Source organism: Cyrtonyx montezumae, unplaced genomic scaffold (assembly GCF_038088225.1).
Source record: "Cyrtonyx montezumae isolate F1298 unplaced genomic scaffold, pur_monq_1.0 scaffold_16, whole genome shotgun sequence".
Taxonomy (NCBI): Eukaryota; Metazoa; Chordata; class Aves; order Galliformes; family Odontophoridae; genus Cyrtonyx; species Cyrtonyx montezumae.
Window position 1 is genome coordinate 14,624,236 of NW_027071892.1, and position 18,967 is coordinate 14,643,202.

General features: G+C 44.7%; 1 protein-coding gene across 3 annotated transcripts; it reads right to left on the bottom strand.

Moving 5' to 3' along the window:
• Positions 1 to 410: 410 nt before the first annotated feature.
• TXNDC11 (thioredoxin domain containing 11) lies at positions 411 to 18,289 on the bottom strand. Of its 3 annotated transcripts, XM_065732954.1 has the most exons (13): positions 18,081 to 18,256; positions 16,878 to 16,952; positions 16,405 to 16,621; positions 15,727 to 15,824; positions 12,966 to 13,095; positions 9,470 to 9,563; positions 8,934 to 9,046; positions 7,746 to 7,946; positions 6,221 to 7,010; positions 5,898 to 6,043; positions 4,657 to 4,766; positions 3,664 to 3,744; positions 411 to 1,608 (listed from the first exon to the last, which is right to left on the bottom strand). In XM_065732954.1, exons 1-13 carry the CDS (start codon positions 18,230 to 18,232, stop codon positions 981 to 983), a joined length of 2,835 nt encoding a protein of 944 aa, XP_065589026.1. In that variant the 5' UTR covers positions 18,233 to 18,256; the 3' UTR covers positions 411 to 980. The 3 variants fall into 3 exon arrangements, with proteins under 3 accessions (XP_065589026.1, XP_065589024.1, XP_065589025.1); XM_065732952.1 differs by lacking the exon at positions 16,878 to 16,952 and having other exon boundaries at positions 18,081 to 18,255; XM_065732953.1 differs by lacking the exons at positions 411 to 1,608; positions 16,878 to 16,952 and adding an exon at positions 1,757 to 2,193 and having other exon boundaries at positions 18,081 to 18,289.
• Positions 18,290 to 18,967: the final 678 nt, after the last annotated feature.

The window sequence follows — 18,967 nt, forward strand, 5'->3', positions numbered from 1 at the left end:
TTTTTAGCACATCAGAAAGCGATTATTGCTTCTTGTCCCTGTACATATGCAGTAACTAAGTTACACTTGAGAACTGTTAACTATGTGCAAGACAATAATGGCACTGTCATAGTTTAATAAAGTCTTGTCCCTTCCTTCTAGAGAAAGATGTTGACTTGTGTTTTTAGTGCTACCTTTGGCTTTTTTCATTGAAAGCTGGAATCTGAAGCAGGAAGGAATACTGGCAGCAGGGAAGAGCTCCCAGAGTCACTTCTGGAATACATGGGGATACAGCTGACACAGGGCCGTTCTTACCCTGGCACGTGCTTCTTAAGATGGCAGTGGCAGGAGACTGGCATACATACAGCCAGACCCATACACCTAGACCTGTGTTTTAGCGAAATCCTAAAAATTAAGGAGAAAAGAATTAATGCAGTAAGATTTTTTAGTTTTGTTTCACTAGGTAACAGTTCACACATGGCTCTTGCAGATTTCAAGACAGTCAGGTAACTGGTGTACAAAAGTGATACAAAGTGCTGAAGTTCTTGAATAAAGCAGTTTGTCCATTCAAGTTTACTTATCACAGAGATGAAGTATTTCATTTTAATTCTGCAAACAAAATGCAGTGTGAAGGGCAAATTTCAGAAATGTATGGAGGAGTGTAAATTAAAGGTCTAACTTTTCTTCTAGCAGCTGCTAGAAAAAGCTGGTGGAAAAATAACTGTTCTTCAGAGATGCTTTATGGTGCTGCCCCTAAACATCAGCATCTTTAATTGTAAATGGATAGGTGTTTGCAAGTTAGTGCAATAGTAAAGTGCAGAAAGTTTTCCATACTCCACTTTAGGATGGGGTAGCTAATAAGTTGTTCAAGTATACAAAAATATTCCTTTTGATTTTCTTTTTCTAGATCACGTGGGGGAAGAAGTCTTTATTTACAATGAATTTCATTAAAATTTGCATAAATACCTACTCAGTACTTCATCATGACTTCATGTAAGCAATCATTCTGTCCTGTTTTCACTGCTGTGCTCTGTTGCTACAGCATCAACATGATCAATCCTGTTTTCCTCTGTGGTAAGAGCTGTTGAAACTAATACACTGCTGTCATCAGCACCTGTTTGCACCTCTGACTGAAGGGCTTCTTTAGATTCATCTTTGCTCTGTAGCTTTCCTTCCCTTGATGCCACCAGGATTCTCAGTAACGTATTCTCCTTCAGGAGGTTTTCTGATGCATCAGCCAGTTCTTGAAGCTTTTCAGCCATTTCCAGTAGCTCTCGGTTCTTCTGATCATACGTTGCCTGTAACTGCTCGCTGTGGAGCTGCAGAGTCTTGTGCTGCTTCTCCAGTGTGTGCTTCTGCTGCTGTAGTCGATGTTCTTCTCTTCTAGCCTCAGAAAGCTGTGCTTCAAGGGAGTCATGGGCTTGATGCAGGGCCCTGATTTCCAATCTTAACTTCTGAATTTCTTTCTCCAAGTGGGAGATGTGTCCTTGCTGTAACACTGTCTCTTTATGTAGGCATTCTTTGGTGCAGGGCTCTGGTGAAGAAAGCCTTGAGTGATGTAGAATAAATTTAAGAAGATGAGGAAGGCTAACTGGAAAGTCTTCTGGGAACTTGACACTTTGATCCTTCCTGAAAAGACATACTGAGTTAGCATTAAAACAAAGGCATGGAAGTACTGATAACTAAATATCTGCTGCCCAATTCAAACTTGCTATCTGGGCTAATTACACAGTTGGGAAACCTAAACTTGTGCAATGAAGATACTGCATGGGGTATTTCTATTTCATGAACTGCTATCCCTGTACTCCAGTCTGTGTGCTGTCAGTGTCTCTGCACTGGATCACTATTTGACTGGCAAGATCTTGCTGCTTTAAGGAATAGATTTTACTCTTAATCCACATTCAAGGTATTTGTTTTAGGACCTTGCATTGCATACAGCAGCATCACTATGGTTAGTTTAGTTGAAGGAAAACAATGAAGCACTCCAAATCCTATACATATTGTTGGCAGTTAAATTTAGCTCTGTAAAACTGAGGTAAGTATTTTGAGCCTGTACCTGCTCTCATAGAAGTTTTAACTTCATGTGCTCCAGCAGCAGAAGGGCTTTACAAGGAAATACAGTTTGCTTTCACACAGTAGTTACCTTTCTGAGCAGAGTCCCTCTTGCTAACAAGCCTTTCTACCTCTTCCTTGTACTGCTTTGTCTTCATGGCACTGAGGTAATCAAGGAAGCAAATTAGCCATGACTAGTTAGATAGTCTGGGGTGGTTTCTTTTTATTTTGGCATGTATGCTGTAAATACTACTAACTCCATTATACAATGATGCGGGTCGATCACTTCATCTAGCAGCACACACTGTTACTCAACGTCCTGACAAGAGTCCGAGCTGCTCCACTACCAGCTCCTCCCCAATGAAAGACACCCACAGGCTTCAACTGTCAAATACTGAAATGTTCCTTTTCTTTGACCATGTGCATCTTCGCCTGAATTACCCAAGTCAGAAAACAGATACAGGATAAGCCCAAAAGATTATTCCAAAGCACAGAAGTCAGATGTAAATACAACGTCTAATGCTTCTCTAAGTCCTTCTGCTGCTCCTGCACAACCTGGCTCCCACACGCCTCAAATGTCCCTATGGGATGGCAGCACTGTGCATTGGGCACGGGAAGTTTTCTAAGTTATCAAAGATAGTTGCCTCAAAAATATTTTCTGTGAGATCCAATTCAGTGTCACAGGGGATACAAACACAGCTGTTTGTTGAGAACTACTTACTGTAGGAAGATAACATGCTTCAATCAATTCAAGAACTCGAGCCAGGTAAGGCTTGTGTTAATCAAAATTAAGCTATTTTTGGCAGACAAGGCAATGTGTTTTTTCTTCTGCAGTTCTAGTGATCAGCCACGTTAATTCTGTCATTATCAGCAGCAGTTTCTCAGTTGACAAGCAGCTTACATCCCAATTTCATGATTCATGGCATTTTGGAAAGAATAGCCTACACTAAGACAAGATTGACTCACTACACAACAGTAACGTTCTAGTATGCCATTATCCCTTTTCTTTTTTAATCAAAACCACAGCATGTGTCAGGAAGGCTAAAAAGCTATTTGCAATGAAAACCAAACCAGAGCAGTAGCACTGTGAGGAAGAAAAACCTGATGCAAAAACAGCCCCATGGCAAATGCACAGAAAGCACCTTTACATCTAAAATAACATACAATCATCCTAGTGCCTGACTTTATTTAGTACCTAGATGTAGCAAAACTAAAACACAAGGAAGGAAAAGCAGGAAGAAAACTAGAGGTAAGCTACCACTGTGAAACTACTTGAGAAACCAAGAGGAATGTTACAAACCCAATCACACTAAAACTGTGAAGTTAGTCTGCAGGCAGGCAGTCTGTAAAACAGGCCAAGACAAAGTAAGCATCTGTGAAAAAAGGCTGTTTTTTTACATGAGGATGCACAGCAGCCCCAGGAAGACAGGTACTAGAGGAAGCTTCACCTACCAACAATTGTTTTCTGCTCCAAAACCTGCTTTATCACTGCTTCCACATAATTCAAGGAAGGCTTTTTTTTGCCTTTTCTTACTTGAGACTCACACTGTCAGTATACGAAGACATATGATCACAGAGTTACTGCAGCTTAGTGAAAGTAAAACCAAAGCACATCAGGGAGAACTGAATTACCTCTGATGAGGAAAAAATAAAATGGTCGGGAGACGATCTGTCATAAATTCCCATGGGAGATCATTCTGTGTGATATCAATTCTGTCAAGAAAACACAGACACATATAAAAAGCCATGTGAGGGATTGCCAAAAGGGAAATGCACATTCTTGAAGAGGTTTTTTTTCCCTAAAGCTCTACATAGAGTTTAAATGATGAACCAACTGTTCAATTGCTTGCTACAGTTTTATTTTGCTTTCTTCAGCCAACTTTGATTATAATTTTTTTAATAACAATTCTACTAGAAAGGAAAAACCCAGGCAGCCACAGGAACACTGAAAAAGTAATGGACCAAACAACAGAACTTCAAACCCAGGAAAGGGAATGAGTGTAGACCAGTTACATCTAGGGGAATAAAGCAGCAATTAGAAACAAGAGCTAACTCTAGGCTTTAACTGCTTTTCCCCATACATCTCCTGCTGCTCCCTCAAGGAAACTCAGTGAGATGAAGTAAGGACACAATGAGAGCAGAGGTTGTAGGTAGTCACAAATTTGAGAATACATCAGTAAGAACGTTTCGGTTGCACTAAAACTAATGTTAAATAACGTGTGAGACAATGTATGTATCATACATATCACATATGTATCTCAATTCCTCAAAATACAATACTGTGTGATTTAATTCTTCACTTCAAATAGTCAGAGAAAGGTAAAAATGCTTTTCTGCTGCTATCTGTTGTATTGGTTCCCTTTCCAACATCAGGCTGCTCCAAGAATAACTGCACGATTCAAGAGTTCATTTCACCTAAACTGCAGAAACACTGCAGTGAGATTAAGAAGTATTAAATTCAGGCAGAGGAAAGTGAGATTATGGATTCTAAGAAAAATGAAACAGATGACATTCACATCAACCACTGCGAGACTACAGAGAAAAAAAAAGTAATTATTCTCTAGGCCAGTTAACTCAATGAATTTGCATTACTCTGGAGAGATTAAATTAGAATCTTTTTTTTACCTTGCCACAGTGAAATGATCTGGAGGCAAAAGCCGAGCAAGCTGAATAAAGATATGATTAAGAGAAGCACAGAATCCACACCACTGTGCATAATAGAGCAGCACGACGTTCTGGAAAGTGAAATGAAGAGTTTTATTACCTACTGTAATTAATCTGCAGTAAAGAAGGACTAGTCTTCACAAAATCTCCATTATTTAGCAGTCTTAACATATGAAAATAAACTATATGCTACTGTTGGCACATGTTATTCAAGCTATTTTCTGATGCCTTCTGTCTCCTGGGTTAACACAGACATTGTTGGGGAATCCTCTTTCCAGAAAGAGGAAATGAATTATTTAGTTCCCTCTAAATCAAAATGCATCAAGTTTTCTTACGCTTCTTATGGATCTTCTGCAGCCCTAAATTCCTACATGTCCAACAGTGACTGTAGTGGTGCTGGGGAAGATGTCTGTCCAGCCTCCTCCTTCTGGCCTTTGGTTAGCAAAGGGCAGCTGGGATGCTGGAAGCCAGGTGCTGGGTATCCAGCTGCTGCAGCCCTCACTGCCAACAGACACTAATCCTAAATACTCATTAAAAAGAATACAAGTGATCTAACTACTCTTCAAGATGACCTTTCACATAAAACGATTTCATGGCATGCAAATAGAAAGCTCATGCCTTTGAGATTTTTGTGTGTGTGTGCTTTCAGGTCATACTTTCATTTAAAACTTTTTCTTCTGTTCTGTTTGCTTTGCAACTGCCTTTTTTTTTTTTTTTTTTTTTTGATGTATGTTTATAAAAAGCAACAATTACTCCACAGAAAACAAAAGGTGTGGTGTACTTATTTCCTGAAAGTTATGAAAGCCAGACACCACAACATTACTTCAAACCCTACGTGTGTGGCACACACTGCTGCTGCAGTGGAAGAAGGGAAATGGGGCTACAGAGCACAGGACGACTCAAGGACTTCTTTGCTTTCAATCTCTAACACATGGGCAAGTAAAAGAAACACAACTTTGAACAGTGGAGAGCTGTCATTCAGGAATATGTAGCATTGACTTCTGGATTATTTTGCCAGGAAAAAGGCATTTAAAGTTACACTTCACCTGATTACTATTTTATTTTTTGAAACAAATATCCTGGCGTTCTTAATCAACACTATTTTACAAAGCAGCAATGCATATGGCTAAAAAAAGCACGAGAACCCTTCCTCAGAAGGTGAGCAATGACTGGCAGGAGCTGTTTTCAGCAGCAAGGTGTACCTTCTCACTCGAAAGCACGACACCATGGAAGGTGCTGGAGGTCACCTCAGCCACGACGCGCTCCGCAGGGACGCGGCCTGACGTGCCATCCACGAGGTGCCTCTGCAGAGGGCTGTACACAACACTGAAATTTTTTATGAAGTTCTCTGAAATGAAAATTATACATTTTATTCTCTGAAATAGAATAAGTGAAGGTTCACAATGTTGACTATAGCCTCACTTTATAAGGAGTCCTTTTCAGAATGGCATGAAGTTTTCCATTCCTAAGTTCACTTGCAAACCTGTACTCCTTACTGAAAGCATTTCTACAGCAGATAGCATACCCAGGCTAGATCCTGTCAGCGACTGATTCTGATCGAGGACATAGTGCAGTTCTTCTTTCAGGTCAACAATGGCAGCAAATTCCTTAAGACGAGTCGATCTTGATGCTCCCAGTCTCTCTGCATATATCCAAAAAAGATTTGAATCCAGCAGATAGAGATTCAAGGTTTTGTTGGTCCTGCAGCTCAGACCAGTAATGTTAGTGCCACTACTATGAAGGTCAGGAATAAAGCAGTTCCTATCCTCAATATGAGGAACAGAATTCTGGATGTCAGCATTATCTTTCTTCCCATGGGAAGAAAATGCTACTTTAGGGGTCTGAAAGATGGTCTTCTCAGAACTAATGAAACTTAAAAAATGTCTCTCGACCGTTCTGCAACATGCAGTGTAATAGCTAAAGGGACTATAGAAACTTAAGAAATTGCTGCACTCAATGCTATTCGATACGACTTGAAAAAAGGTGTGCTCCTGGAGGTAGAAAGAGTCCAAAGCTGTTTCTATCTCATAGAAATTACAGTGTGGCACATTGACTTTATCTGGTTTGACACCAAGTGTCTGGTTAATGCAAAGCTCACAGACGTTGTGAGTTCTGGATATTGAGTGCCACTGCGGAAGCACCACTGTGTTACAGCATGGGTACTTGGTTATCAAAAAGGTTTCTGCCAATTTCGTATGTGCATCTGGATCAGAGGAATCAGAAGCTGGTGAATGGCTGCTCCCTACGTGCTGAAGCTCTGGTTCAGCTGCCTGGCTTTTGTTACAGCTGTGGTATTCCAAGGCCACTCTGGTAATCTATGAGGAAAAGAAAAAAGCAAACCAAGATTAACTGCACACAGTTCACTCAAAAGCAGTTATCTCTTGCAGGTTTAATAACCTATGCAACTTCTGATGGAGTTTCAGAAACAAGATTTATCACTCTTCTACATTTGTAGGAAAGAATTACAGGAAGCTCTGACTTTGTAACTAAGTTCAGTATCTCAGTCTATAGGAATTAAATGCACAGAACTACAAAAATACACTTGAAAACACTCATTCCATGATGACATTGATCTCAAGGTCCTCTTTGTATCCTATTTATCACAGCTCAGTAACACTGTATTATCCCACTATGCGATGCACTAATGAGTACTGGCTCCTGAATTTCCTTTGTTTTCCAATATGAGGAGAAAATAAATAAAAACATTCCTAAAAGAGAAGAGATTCTTCCTGCTCCACACAGCATGCAAATCCTGCAAGCATGGCTAACAGCACAGAAGTGATGCTGGTGCCCTCCAGCTGTGGCATACAGCTGTAACCCTGCAGCATATCCTGTGCACACTGATGTGACTCCCTGAGGGGGAAGCCTGGCACTCATTCAGGGCTCACATTCCTGAGCTGAGTCAACAATTTGTTTTTCCATACAAAAGGGGAAACATGCAGCACAAAGGCACATGTAAAGAACAGATACATAACAATGTGCAAGAAGGGAAAAGAAAGGAGCAGATATTCCCTTCCATCTCACCTACCACATGAAGCTACTTCACTTACTTCGTCTAAAAGAGGCTGAATCTCTGCTAAGGGATTGTAAGGTATAAACACGAGAAGTGCTGGTCCCTTCTTCAGCTCGTTGTTCAGGAGAAGGCTTTTTCCGCCGTGTGGTCTCAGCCAGCGTACAAGCAGCTCTCGATTTTCTAGAGCCCACTTACAAACATTCTCAGCTGTATAGTTCATGATGTCATGTGGATAGATCTTGAGAAGGGAAAGAATAATTGTTTGCCCTCATTCACTAAAACACAGGTTTAAAGTTCTGATCATTTTTCAATTAAATTAATATAAATAGTTCTTTTAATCCATGTTACATCATACCTTTAAGTCTACATGCAAGTTCTCACACCTCCTACTGCCTGTCCCACAAAATCTCTCACCCTTACCCGTGATCAGTTAGCTTTCTAACTCCTGCCCACTGGACAAAGTAGGTATTTTATGAAGAAAGTCTCTGCATGATCATTTATGAGATGTGTGGGCCTTTGGGGTTTTGTTTTGAAGGAAACAAACAATTTCCCATATTATTACAAAGACTTTCCTGAATTGTTAAAATGATCTTAAGGGTCTCTGAAAGTTTAAGTCAATCTATTACAGAATGCCAATACACTGTGAACTGAAACCCTGTTTTCACACACCTTCATCAACAGAAAGACAGGAGCTGGGCTGATGTATATATGTACCTTCATACACTCAAAGTCCATGTATTAAAGTTTCTAAAATATGTTTCTGATCAATATAGACATTATACACAGTCAAGAAAATGATTCTATTTCTGTCACAGATGGATAAGCTACAACTCAATGTACTTCAGGCTGTGTTAGTGCAAGTTCACCTGCTGCGCTCTGGCACTTATTTCCCAACAAGTGTAAGGAAAAAAGCCCAACAAGCACAAGTGTATCCACTCAACTCTTGCCAAAACCAGTGAAGGAAGTGAGTTTGACACTTCTGCTGAGGCCGTACCACCCTCCTGGTCTAGACACTGCTTAAAGGTTAAGTCATTTAGAGCAGCTGCTAACAAGCAGAAAGAAAACGCGTGTTACTGCACAAAAATACAGTTCTTAAACACTCCTTCCTGTACTGTTTGTGTACATGCCTTTATTATGTTTGTCCACGTGACACTGTGTGTGTGCACTGCAATTCAGTTTCAGACTCCACACCCTCCCAGTTACCACCACACCAGTAAGTACTCACGAGAGACGTGTTGCTGTGTCTGTGCAAATACACGCTGCCCGGGCGCGCCAGCGAGATCTGCTCCGCCACGCGTTTATCCGTGATCACTCCGAAGCGTACTGCTCCCACGGCATCTTAAAGGGCACATGGTCAGTTTTAAAACAGGGCTCTACTTCTCTATTTCTCTCCTGAAAGCCTTAGAAGAATAGCTCTTATTTTTAGAAGACACTCTGGAGTTCAACACAGTGAAGTGTGACTGAAGCTACAGACGCCCTGCACCTACACTTGAGGGGATTTAGGAAAGCACACCTTCGTGTATGTCTGGAGAGCAGCCTGTCCTGTACTCTGATTCCACGACGGCCAACCACAAAACACACCACAAACCTTTTATGTGAGCAAACCTCGCCCAGTAATAAAATGGTTTCATAACTACATGAACATTAAGAAACACTCAGAAGGGATTCACTTTCCAATTACAAAATATTGCCAAGGATTACTGAAGTCTGTACATGGACACTGTCCACAGACCCCTTACATTTTGAAGACGAAGCTTTTACCTTTCTTCAATGAATGTAAAGCTGATGCAAAGAAGGTTAAATAACCAGGAGGCTGTGGTGAAGCGTTGAACTCAAAATATCCTACAACTCCAGGCTGAAAGAGCAAGAATCAGAGTTAGCTAAGTGATTTTCAAGTACACAGGAGATGAAAGTTGTTTGCCTACACTAAAATGTACCGTTTTAAAAAGACAACAAAACAACGTTTACCGAAGAACAGTCACTTCATAGTGTCAGAAAAGAGTTAACACTAAAAGCCTGACTGGAAATCAGTTCTAAAGCTGTTATTCCAGAGCTACATGGAACACAAGGGAGCTTTCAGGATTGCAGAGGCATGAGTTTCAAGCTGCCCGCTGCCCACACTGCCTACTAAAGTTCTCTAAAAATTAATATTTGCTGTGAAATTATCAGTCACTTCCAACTCTTCAATAAAAACCATAACTATCATAAGACTTCTTCAGAACGAGAATATCTAGTATAATTTTTCAGCCTACAAACTACATTCTGCATTTATTTGCACATAATTAGCAACGGTGTGTGTGTCCACACATTCTGAGCCAACACTGGCACGCTGAGTCAACATAGCACCCCACATTAAAGAGAGCAGGCACTGCTCCTTTCCTGTGTCACTGAGGAGTCAGTGTGAGCTCAGCTGCACGAGAACAAAGATTAAAAACATAAAGACAAGATCTTCAATTGTCGATCAGATGATTGAAAATGTGACAGACTCCCAGCACAGCACCCACCTCGGCCACGAGGGCAGCAGGCAGGGCAGGGCAGACAGCCCAGCAGCCCACGGGCTCCTGCTCCAAAATGTCATCAACGCTTTCATTTTAGATTTCACAGGATAGAATCCATTAAAAAAATCATAATTAATCACTGTTTTTTTTTCTCTCCATTCCAATCAGTTTAGCAGACCTTCAGGACAAAGTGGTGGAATTTGGTTATTCTGGGCTGTTTCCCAGTCCCACCAGTGCATACAGAAGAGCACTGACTGCACACAGCAGCACAGGGATCGCTGCAGGACAGAAGATCCTGGACTCACTGCTCAGCCCTGGCTGTGGCAAACACCTCCCAACCAAACACTTTCCTTTGGTATTTCACAGAATGCTTTAACTATTTCAGTTTTATGTATTAAAAAAATAATCTTGTTTTCAAACACGAGTATATGATTATACTGATATTAGTAAAAATGTCTTGGAACGTTTCACTGATAAAATGGTTCCCCATCCCGACCAGTGACCTGCTCCTCAGGCAGGAGTTACCCTGCCTGGCACTGAACACTGCCCACAGGGCCCTTCTTCATAACAAGTACTTATGAATATCCCCCCAGAAACACCAACAATAAAAATGAGGTATAGCAATTACTCATATTTCTCCATTAAACTGCCAAGAAGAAAACAAAAATATAAATAAAGACATGAAAATATTCAGAAATGTAATAGCATTCATTCTTCAAGGAAGGAAAACAGTTAAAAAAAAAGATAGCAATTACTTTTCTTCACTTTTCCTTCCTAACACCAAATTAAGACAGTAACAAAGCAGCCCCATACAAAGCATCCAAGTAAACCCAACGAGGACGTGTAGTGCTCGTCACACAGCTCCCCATCTTGTGGGACCGTTCTTAACACCATCAGAGTACGAAGCAAACTGGTGGCACCAAACAGCAAATGGAGAAAAGTCAGAAGTGACAGCGGGAAGTGACAAGATGCCAAAGGACAGACCCAGAAAGTATCCAAAGCCATTGCACGCCGGGCCCTGACTGCTGTGACACACACCAGCTCTGGCTACAGCACTGCCTGAAGGATAAGGCATTACCAGGAGTCATTTCATAGAGGGTTTCAGTGATATGAAAATCAGGTGGGTTTAGCAGGAAGCACATCTTATGTATGCACCTCGTGCTCTGTGCCTGATCTGTAACCTGTCTGAACAATGTCCTTTTTGTGATCATCTGACAATAGTTAATACTTCCTCCTCGTGGCCAGGGGCAGGTACACGAGGAAAGCAGCCAAAATCTATATTCCTCCTTGAGCACCATGCAAATTGTCCCACTGTTCTGCCAACTATCCAGGTATCGTAAGGGAACGTGAGCAGCTCTGAGAGCTGGACCAACACAGAGGCTGCCCAGGAGAAGAGAGATTCAACTTGTGTAAGGGAGATCTCAGTACAGATAAGAAATTCCCAACCTTGGAGCACAAGTTTGTTCAGAGGAGCTCAGCACCAATTTCCACTTTCTTGTAGCTACAGCAGAACTGCTAATCGCTCTCCTGAAGCCACTCAGATCTTCCCATAATTTTACATTGTTTTCCTGCTTTCAAGAAACAAATCTAATTCTTATCCTATTTTAATTTTGCATTCCTATCACTTCACAAATATATAAAGAAGACCATCAGAAAACACAGTCTCAGCTGTGGGTCATGAGCAGTGCTGCTGGCAGTGCCTGCATGCCCCGGTGCCATAGCCCTCCCAGAGCCCAAGCACTGCTGTCTTCCAAGGAGGTGAGCAGAACAACAATGAAGTTTTAGAGCAGTAAAATTGAAGCAGAGAAAGAATGACAGAATTGCTTTTAACCACAGAAAGTATCTGCACCACAGAGAGGTATAGAGCTCACTACTCCTGCCTCCCAGCCCCTGCTTAAAACACCAGGAACCTGAATGAGTGGGGAGCTCTGAACGATGAGCCCAGCACAGCACCTGCACCAGGAGCTGCCCGAGCTGCTGCCTTCAGTGCAGGGCACACTGTGCCCCTCCTGCAGCTACACTGAGGAGGAGACACTTGGTTCTGCTCAGTGCTGCGTGCTCTGCCCACGCTGCAGCAGCAGCTCTCCACACAGGGCTGATCTCCAGGAAGTGGGAGTGCAGGAAACGATGGCATTTTCCATCATGTGCTACAGAAATCAACAGTTACAAAGGGATTAGAAGTGGTTCTGACTTCAGTGCACATTGTCCACTTGGAAGTGGTTAATCCACCAGAACTGCTCCCAACCTTGACACCTCTGAGCATGCAGGACTGAAAATGAGCAGCAGTGCACCAGTGGGTGAAGATCACAAAGGAACAGCACACAGAGAGGTCAGGAGCCATTACTTATTTCAACTGATTTCACATTTGCTTTTGCTTAGCATTTATCTTAGTAGAAAGATTTAATATTCCTTTAAAACTACAACAATTATTACATATTTCTCAGATGCTGCAAGATTTGCAGGAAAAGATTTCTTCTGCCTTTCTGGTTTACTTTTTTTTTTCCCCCACAAGGCAACAACTCTGATTCTTGACTCTGAAGTACTGCAAATTAATGGCATTGTTAAATCCTAACAGTCACCGCACAGGGAACCAGCGTTATGAACGTGTCATTTCATGTATTTATGGTTTAAGCACATTTATAGGGCACTGATTTCAAGACTCTGGAGAGCAATGAGCACTTGGGAACAGATCAAACTTAACTGCGAAACAAAACTCTTTCTGAACCACAGCAGTAAAGCTAGAGAAGAGAGACAAGTACCTCATAATTTGAGAGGAAATCTAGTAATTTTGATCGAGACGAGATGTAGAGAAGTGGTGTCATCACCCGGCGAACAAACTTTTCAATATAAACAGCACTCATTGGGCCTTTGTATTCAATTGGTCCAAAACTAGTACCAAAAAAAATAATAGAACATTAAGACTGAAATTCACAGTAGAGTCCCTGCTGGAGGTGGCAGAGGTGGAGTTGTACAGACAGCAAGCTCAGCTCCTGGGACTGCTCTGGGCGCTCGGTGCCCGCGGTGCTGGCAGAGCCACGTCCACGGACTGAAATCACAGGGACTGTGCACATGTGATGTGTGGGACAGAGGTGGAGACCACTTCTGAGCTCCATTAACAAAGCTGGTAAAAGCCAGGAATTAACTTAGTATTCCCATCCACATATTTCTACTTTTTCTACCTGAAGTACACCACATAGTAAAGATCTGAAAGACTGCTCCTATTTTCCTTTTCTTTTCATTTTTAAATCTTTAGACTGAAAAGGTGCAAGAGTTCTTGACATGAACATTTCCAAGTATCATTCAGTAAAACAGGGACCAACTCAGGCAGCTGCTGCTGGCAGCCTGCAGGACCCTGCAGCTCCTCCATGTGGTACTGACACCCAGCAGCACCCAGCGTGAGAGCAGAGCGGGGCTGTGGCTGCCACACCTCCTCCTTCACCCCGAGAGCACAGAACAGCTGAGGTTGAAGGGGACCTTGAAGATCATCTAGCTCAACCCCCTTGCTGCAGGCAGGGTTGCCCCATATCAGATAGGTGGCCCAGGATCCCATCCAGCCTGGCCCTGAATGCCTCCAGCCATGGGTTACCTGTGCCATGGCCTCACTGCCCTCTGGGTAAAGGATTTCCTCCTAACACCTAACCTCAATCTCCCCTCTTTTAGTTTAAAGGCACCCCCCCTAATTCTAACACTATCAGACCATGTAAAAATAGTTGGTCTCCCTCCTGCTTGTAAGCTCCTCCACATAATGGAAGGCTGCAATGAGGTCTCCCCACAGCGTTCCCTTCTCCAAGCTAAACAAGCCCAGCTCCCTCAACCTTTCCTCACAGGAGAGGTTCTTTGCCCCTCTGAGCATCTCCATCCCCTCCTCTGGACCCACCCCAACAGCTCTGCATCCCTCCTGAGCAGGGCCCCAGGCCGATTAGGGTGCAGCGCTCCAGGTGGGGCCTCACAAGGGCAGAGCAGGGGAGGACAGTGGCCTCCCTCTCCCTGCTGGCCACTGCTCTTTTAAATCCTTCATCTCATACATTATTGTTAGTTTGGACAAGGCAACAGAGTCTAAAATGAAATACAATAAACAAGAGCACAAAGATGAGACCATTTCCATCAGTCCACTGAAGAATGTAATGTGATGCATGCTGTACCACAGCTTATGCGTCCACATGCTCAAAAAAAATATTAAAACAAAAACCATTCAAGTTTGCAGTGAGATACCTATACGCAAGTGTTCTGGAATGGTGTTCTAGAGCTTACAGGATTATCTGTATCCTACAGCAGTGTATCACAAGTCTTTGTCTTAACAGCAACACATACAGCTTCCTGTCATGTGCACGGCACAAAGCCTGACTTAAGATCTCAGGCATGAGGAGGGTTATTGCCCTCTGGGGGCTTTCTGAGGTTATCAGCATGAATCTACATCTCATTTTGCTGAAACTCTGTTTAAAGTTACAGTGATCAGTTACTGATAATACCCAAATGCATTCATCAAATGTGAAAAATAACAGCAGAAGTGCTGTTATTTCAAAACAAAATAATTCTAACTCAGTGCACATCCTAGTAAGATTCTGCACAAATGTATTTGTTGGTTTTTTTGTTTGTTTGCTTTTATTACAGTTTGAATTATGTCAGTACCATTCAAAGCTCAGCTGACACAGATTAGGATTGTTCTTCCTCAGCACAAATCCCCAACTGAGTACATCTGCCTCTGCAACTGGGAGAGCTGCAAAAATGTCAGTGAGAACCTACACTGCAGCCAGCTCTGCTGTACCCAGTGCTGGAAAGGCATTACTTTCTGCTCCACACAAAAAGAATGCATATGTACAAATACTAAAAAAAATAAAAGCGAGACTGTACAACACTGTGCAATGTTACTCAAACATCTGGGGCGTAAAATGTGAGCACACATCTCAAATTTAGCAGCACCTCTTCATTACACAGCTCCATTTCAACGTGTGCCTAAATTTCATTCCTAAACACATGACTGCTGCCAAAAACTGGCACCAGAGAATACAATCCACCTGCAGAGCAAAGGGGAAACTGACACAAAAACATGAATCTGAATAATCTGCATTTCACTGGAGAGAGAACTTCCAGGAGATGAATGTGCAATACAGATTCTCCTTAAGGATGAAAAGCTGAGCAGCACATCATTGAGCTGACAGGTATGGCCCTCCTCAGTACCTCAGCAGCATACGTTATGAGCTTCACCCAGAACCTCCTCCTCTTCAGCTGTTTATTCGAACTGTAGACACAATACTTCGAAAATGCAACATTTTACATAAGGGCTGCTCCAAAAGTAATGCCTCCTATTTTTATTACGTCAGCTGATGATGTCAGAGACAGGTGAAAAATAGTGTTTTGTAGCTGAGAATTGGCTCTACTGAACAGTCCTGTTGTGTGCTTTGTATCTGTTATAGCTTTCATGGAAATAAATAAGAGGCATTTCTTTCAGAGCAACCTACATACAATACTTCTGTTTTGCAAAGTGCCAAGAGAAGCAGACTCTAAATACAAAGCTCTTACCTCTGGTGGTATAAGTGTATCACAGGGAAATAAAAGAAATGCTTCTGCTTCCTACATTTCCCCTGGTTCCACCAGCAATTAATGGCAATAAACAGCACCTGCAAAGCAGACGAAAGTTCACAGCTAACAACAAAGTACATCACTGTAACTTTCCTTACCTAGTTTGGCTTTTTCCCCCAATACATTCCACCTGTTACTTTCAACACCTTTTCAAAGCAGTATTTCATATCTGCTCCTCTTAATTCTATCAATTTATTTTCTCCCCACCCCTCATTTTGTTTTTGTTTTAAAGCTTTTTGTTATTGCTTCTTTGCATAGGAACAATTTGTGGTGACTTTTCTTTCAGGTTTTCAATCTTTCTAATCTAAATCCCAGGACTGGAAGCAAACTCCCTCCAGTTTCTACCTGAAAGCACACCAATAAATCCAGAAACAGTTCACCAGATGGAAGCTGCAGAGCCCCCCATCCAGAAGCACACGTAACACACAGATGAGCAGGCACCACAGCTTTGCTGCGCTCATTCTAACACTCTGCATGCACAGTTAAAGACGACTGGCTGAGTTGCTGTAAGATACAGCTGTCCAGGTCTTCCTGCTTCCCACAGGACGACAGGAACCAGCCTCCCTTTGGAGATTCAACATCTCCCAGGTCTCGTGTAAGAGTGCCTTCTGCAGTTACCTGGTCTGACAATCTGTTGGCCACGCGTTCTATCTCTTCTCTGACTGCGACCGACTGGCCACACCACGGCGCGTAGAAGAAGTACAGCGCGATCTCCGAGTCCTGCCGAAGGTGATCTGCATAGTCCAGCTGCCCCCGGAAGAGATCAATGACAGGAGATCTCGTGGAGAAAAAACTCACCGGGAGCTTCGCAGGCATCGTTACATCTTTTGCTCGGCTGCAGGAAGGAAATTAAGAGGGCCGAGTGAGACTGTGCAGCAGTTAAAGAGGGCCAGCAAATGCCATGCAGTGACAAACTAGGAACTGATGCAAATGGACACAAATTATCTGAGTTAGTTTCAAGAAAAACCATAAAAGTCCAAGGAGCACTCTCTTTAACGATTTCAGAAAGTCACATTGTCACAACATGCACCACGTTCGTGGCTACGCTAGCTCACACTCCTATTGCTGAGTGCTGCAGAGCACAGAATTACCAGGAAGAATGATTTCTTTGGATTCCTTCCCTGGCCTCATCCTCTTTTAACACTTGTACTTTAGGTAACAGCACACTGATAAGAGAAGAGATGCTGGTCAGACAGCCTTGTGACACTACAGACACCATTACTGCGCCTTACACACTCCTGTAAGGTGTTCTACACTTCTACTATCTTACACTCCATTATGAAAAGATAACTGTTTTACCACGACTTTTCTGGAAGCTGTGGGAATTCTGAATTCCCACGGAACTCACTCCAGATCCAGAGTGTTTACCACACGGACTTGTTCCTCATCTTCACAGTTTGTTAATTCTAGCACCCAAAAAAGGACAACGCCCCAAAAGCAGTGTGTGCTACGTAGCCCTGGTCCTTGCCAGCACACCCTGCTCCCCCAGGCACTGAGCCCCCACCACACCGCTCCCCTCCAACACACTCAGCTGCCCACCCCCACGAGCCCAGCCCCGGGCACAGGCCTCCCACGGTTGGGTGGGTGGCACACAGCTGGACGGAGCGTTACAAGACTAAAAAAGGGGATACAAAACTGTCTCTAAACTGCAAGAAAACGGCTCAACAGAAGACACACCGTGACAGGAACAAACCAGGAACTGCACGGCTGCCCTCGAGTAGGAGAAAATCCCTCAAAAGCCAATCATCAGAGAGCCGCCAGGCGACAGAGCAGCCCCAGCCCCAGCCCCAGCCCCAGCAGCATCCGCTCCCCGGGCCCTGCGGTGCCCCCTCAGCGATCCGGGCGCTCGCACCGCACGGAGAAGCGCCGGAAGCCCCCGGGTGCCGCCGCGCCCCAACCGCGGACGTTCTCCAAGCGGCGCGGTACGGCCTAAGGCTCAGAACCCGCCGCGCCGCTCCCCCCCCATGTCCTTTCGGCCGCAGGCAGCGCCCGAGACCTCGGCGCTCGGAGGGGAGGAAAGTGCCGCTCTCTGCGGCGCGGGCGGCGAAGGCCCGCGGCGTGGGACCGCCGTACCCGCACGGCTCCGGGCCCCGCGGTCGCCATAGGGACGGCTCCGCGCGCCGCCTCGCAGCGCCCGACCATAGAGCGCGGGGAGGAGCGGAACTAGAGCGGCGTGAGGGGCCGCGCCAGGGAGAGCGCCCCCGCCCCGGGCCGGGCAGCCCCGTTCCGCTCACCGGGCCCGGTTCCCGCGGGTCCCGCGGCGCGACCCCGCGCACGGCCCCGCCCGCCGTTACCTGCAGGTGACTTTGAGGGCGACGAGGAAGGCGCAGCCCAGCACGATGGCGGCGCCGCACAGCAGCTCGGGTCGCCGCGCCATCTGAGCGGCGCGAGGTCGCAGCCGCGGGGCAGCAGCGGGGCCGGGCCCGGGGCCGCCGCATAACGACATCGCCGCGGGGCGCGGCGGGGAGGGCCGCGGGACACCGGGCCGCTCCCGCTCGCACACGTCTCCTGCCGCCCGCCTGTCAGCCGCCCGGGGCGGGACCGCCGCCCGCCAACCCGCCGCCGCCACGCAGCGCACGGCCGAGCCCGGCCGAGCCGAGCAGGCGCAGGGGCGGCCGGGAGCGGGGCAGGCCGCTGCAGCCCCGAGCGACGGGAGCGGCTCCGAACGGCCCCGGCCCGCAGCCATCCCCCCCAGAGCAGCAATCAGAGAGCTCACGCCGCCGTACTGAACAAGGGTTTCGTGTTTAGTGTTTGTCTGGAACGACTTCCAGTCATTTACAGAGCACTTACATCGAACAACGAAAGCGTAAAGCCGAGAGCACAATTCAGAAAGGCACAGATACAGTCAGGATTTATCACAGAAATATCAGCGTCCGCGGAGCACCGCCCGCCCCACCGCCCTCAACCGCCTCCCCGTACACAGCACACGGCCGAGGACCACGCTCAGGATACTGAAGTCATTCCTCACGCTCTTCCGATTATATAAGCCAAGACAGGTGACTAAAAACGCTCTTGAGGAGGGAGAGGTAAAAGGGGGCAAAAGGCAAATTTAGCAATTGCTTGTGAGTGACTGAAAGAAGCTTGCTTAAGCACAAAACTGAATCGACACAAAACCGAAGCTGATGCAGATCTGCCATAAGCCAAAAGGAAATAACAGGAGCTCAGCATAAACAGGACTGCG

Coding starts and splice junctions, on each gene's coding strand:
- TXNDC11 (XM_065732954.1), bottom strand. CDS start 18,232: ATGTCGTTATGCGGCGGCCCCGGGCCCGGCCCCGCTGCTGCCCCGCGG. Junction 7,947..8,933: donor GACACAGCAACACGTCTCTC/GTGAGTACTTAC, acceptor TCCCTTCTCAAG/ATCTATCCACATGACATCAT. Junction 6,044..6,220: donor GCTGACAGGATCTAGCCTGG/GTATGCTATCTG, acceptor TTTTCATTTCAG/AGAACTTCATAAAAAATTTC.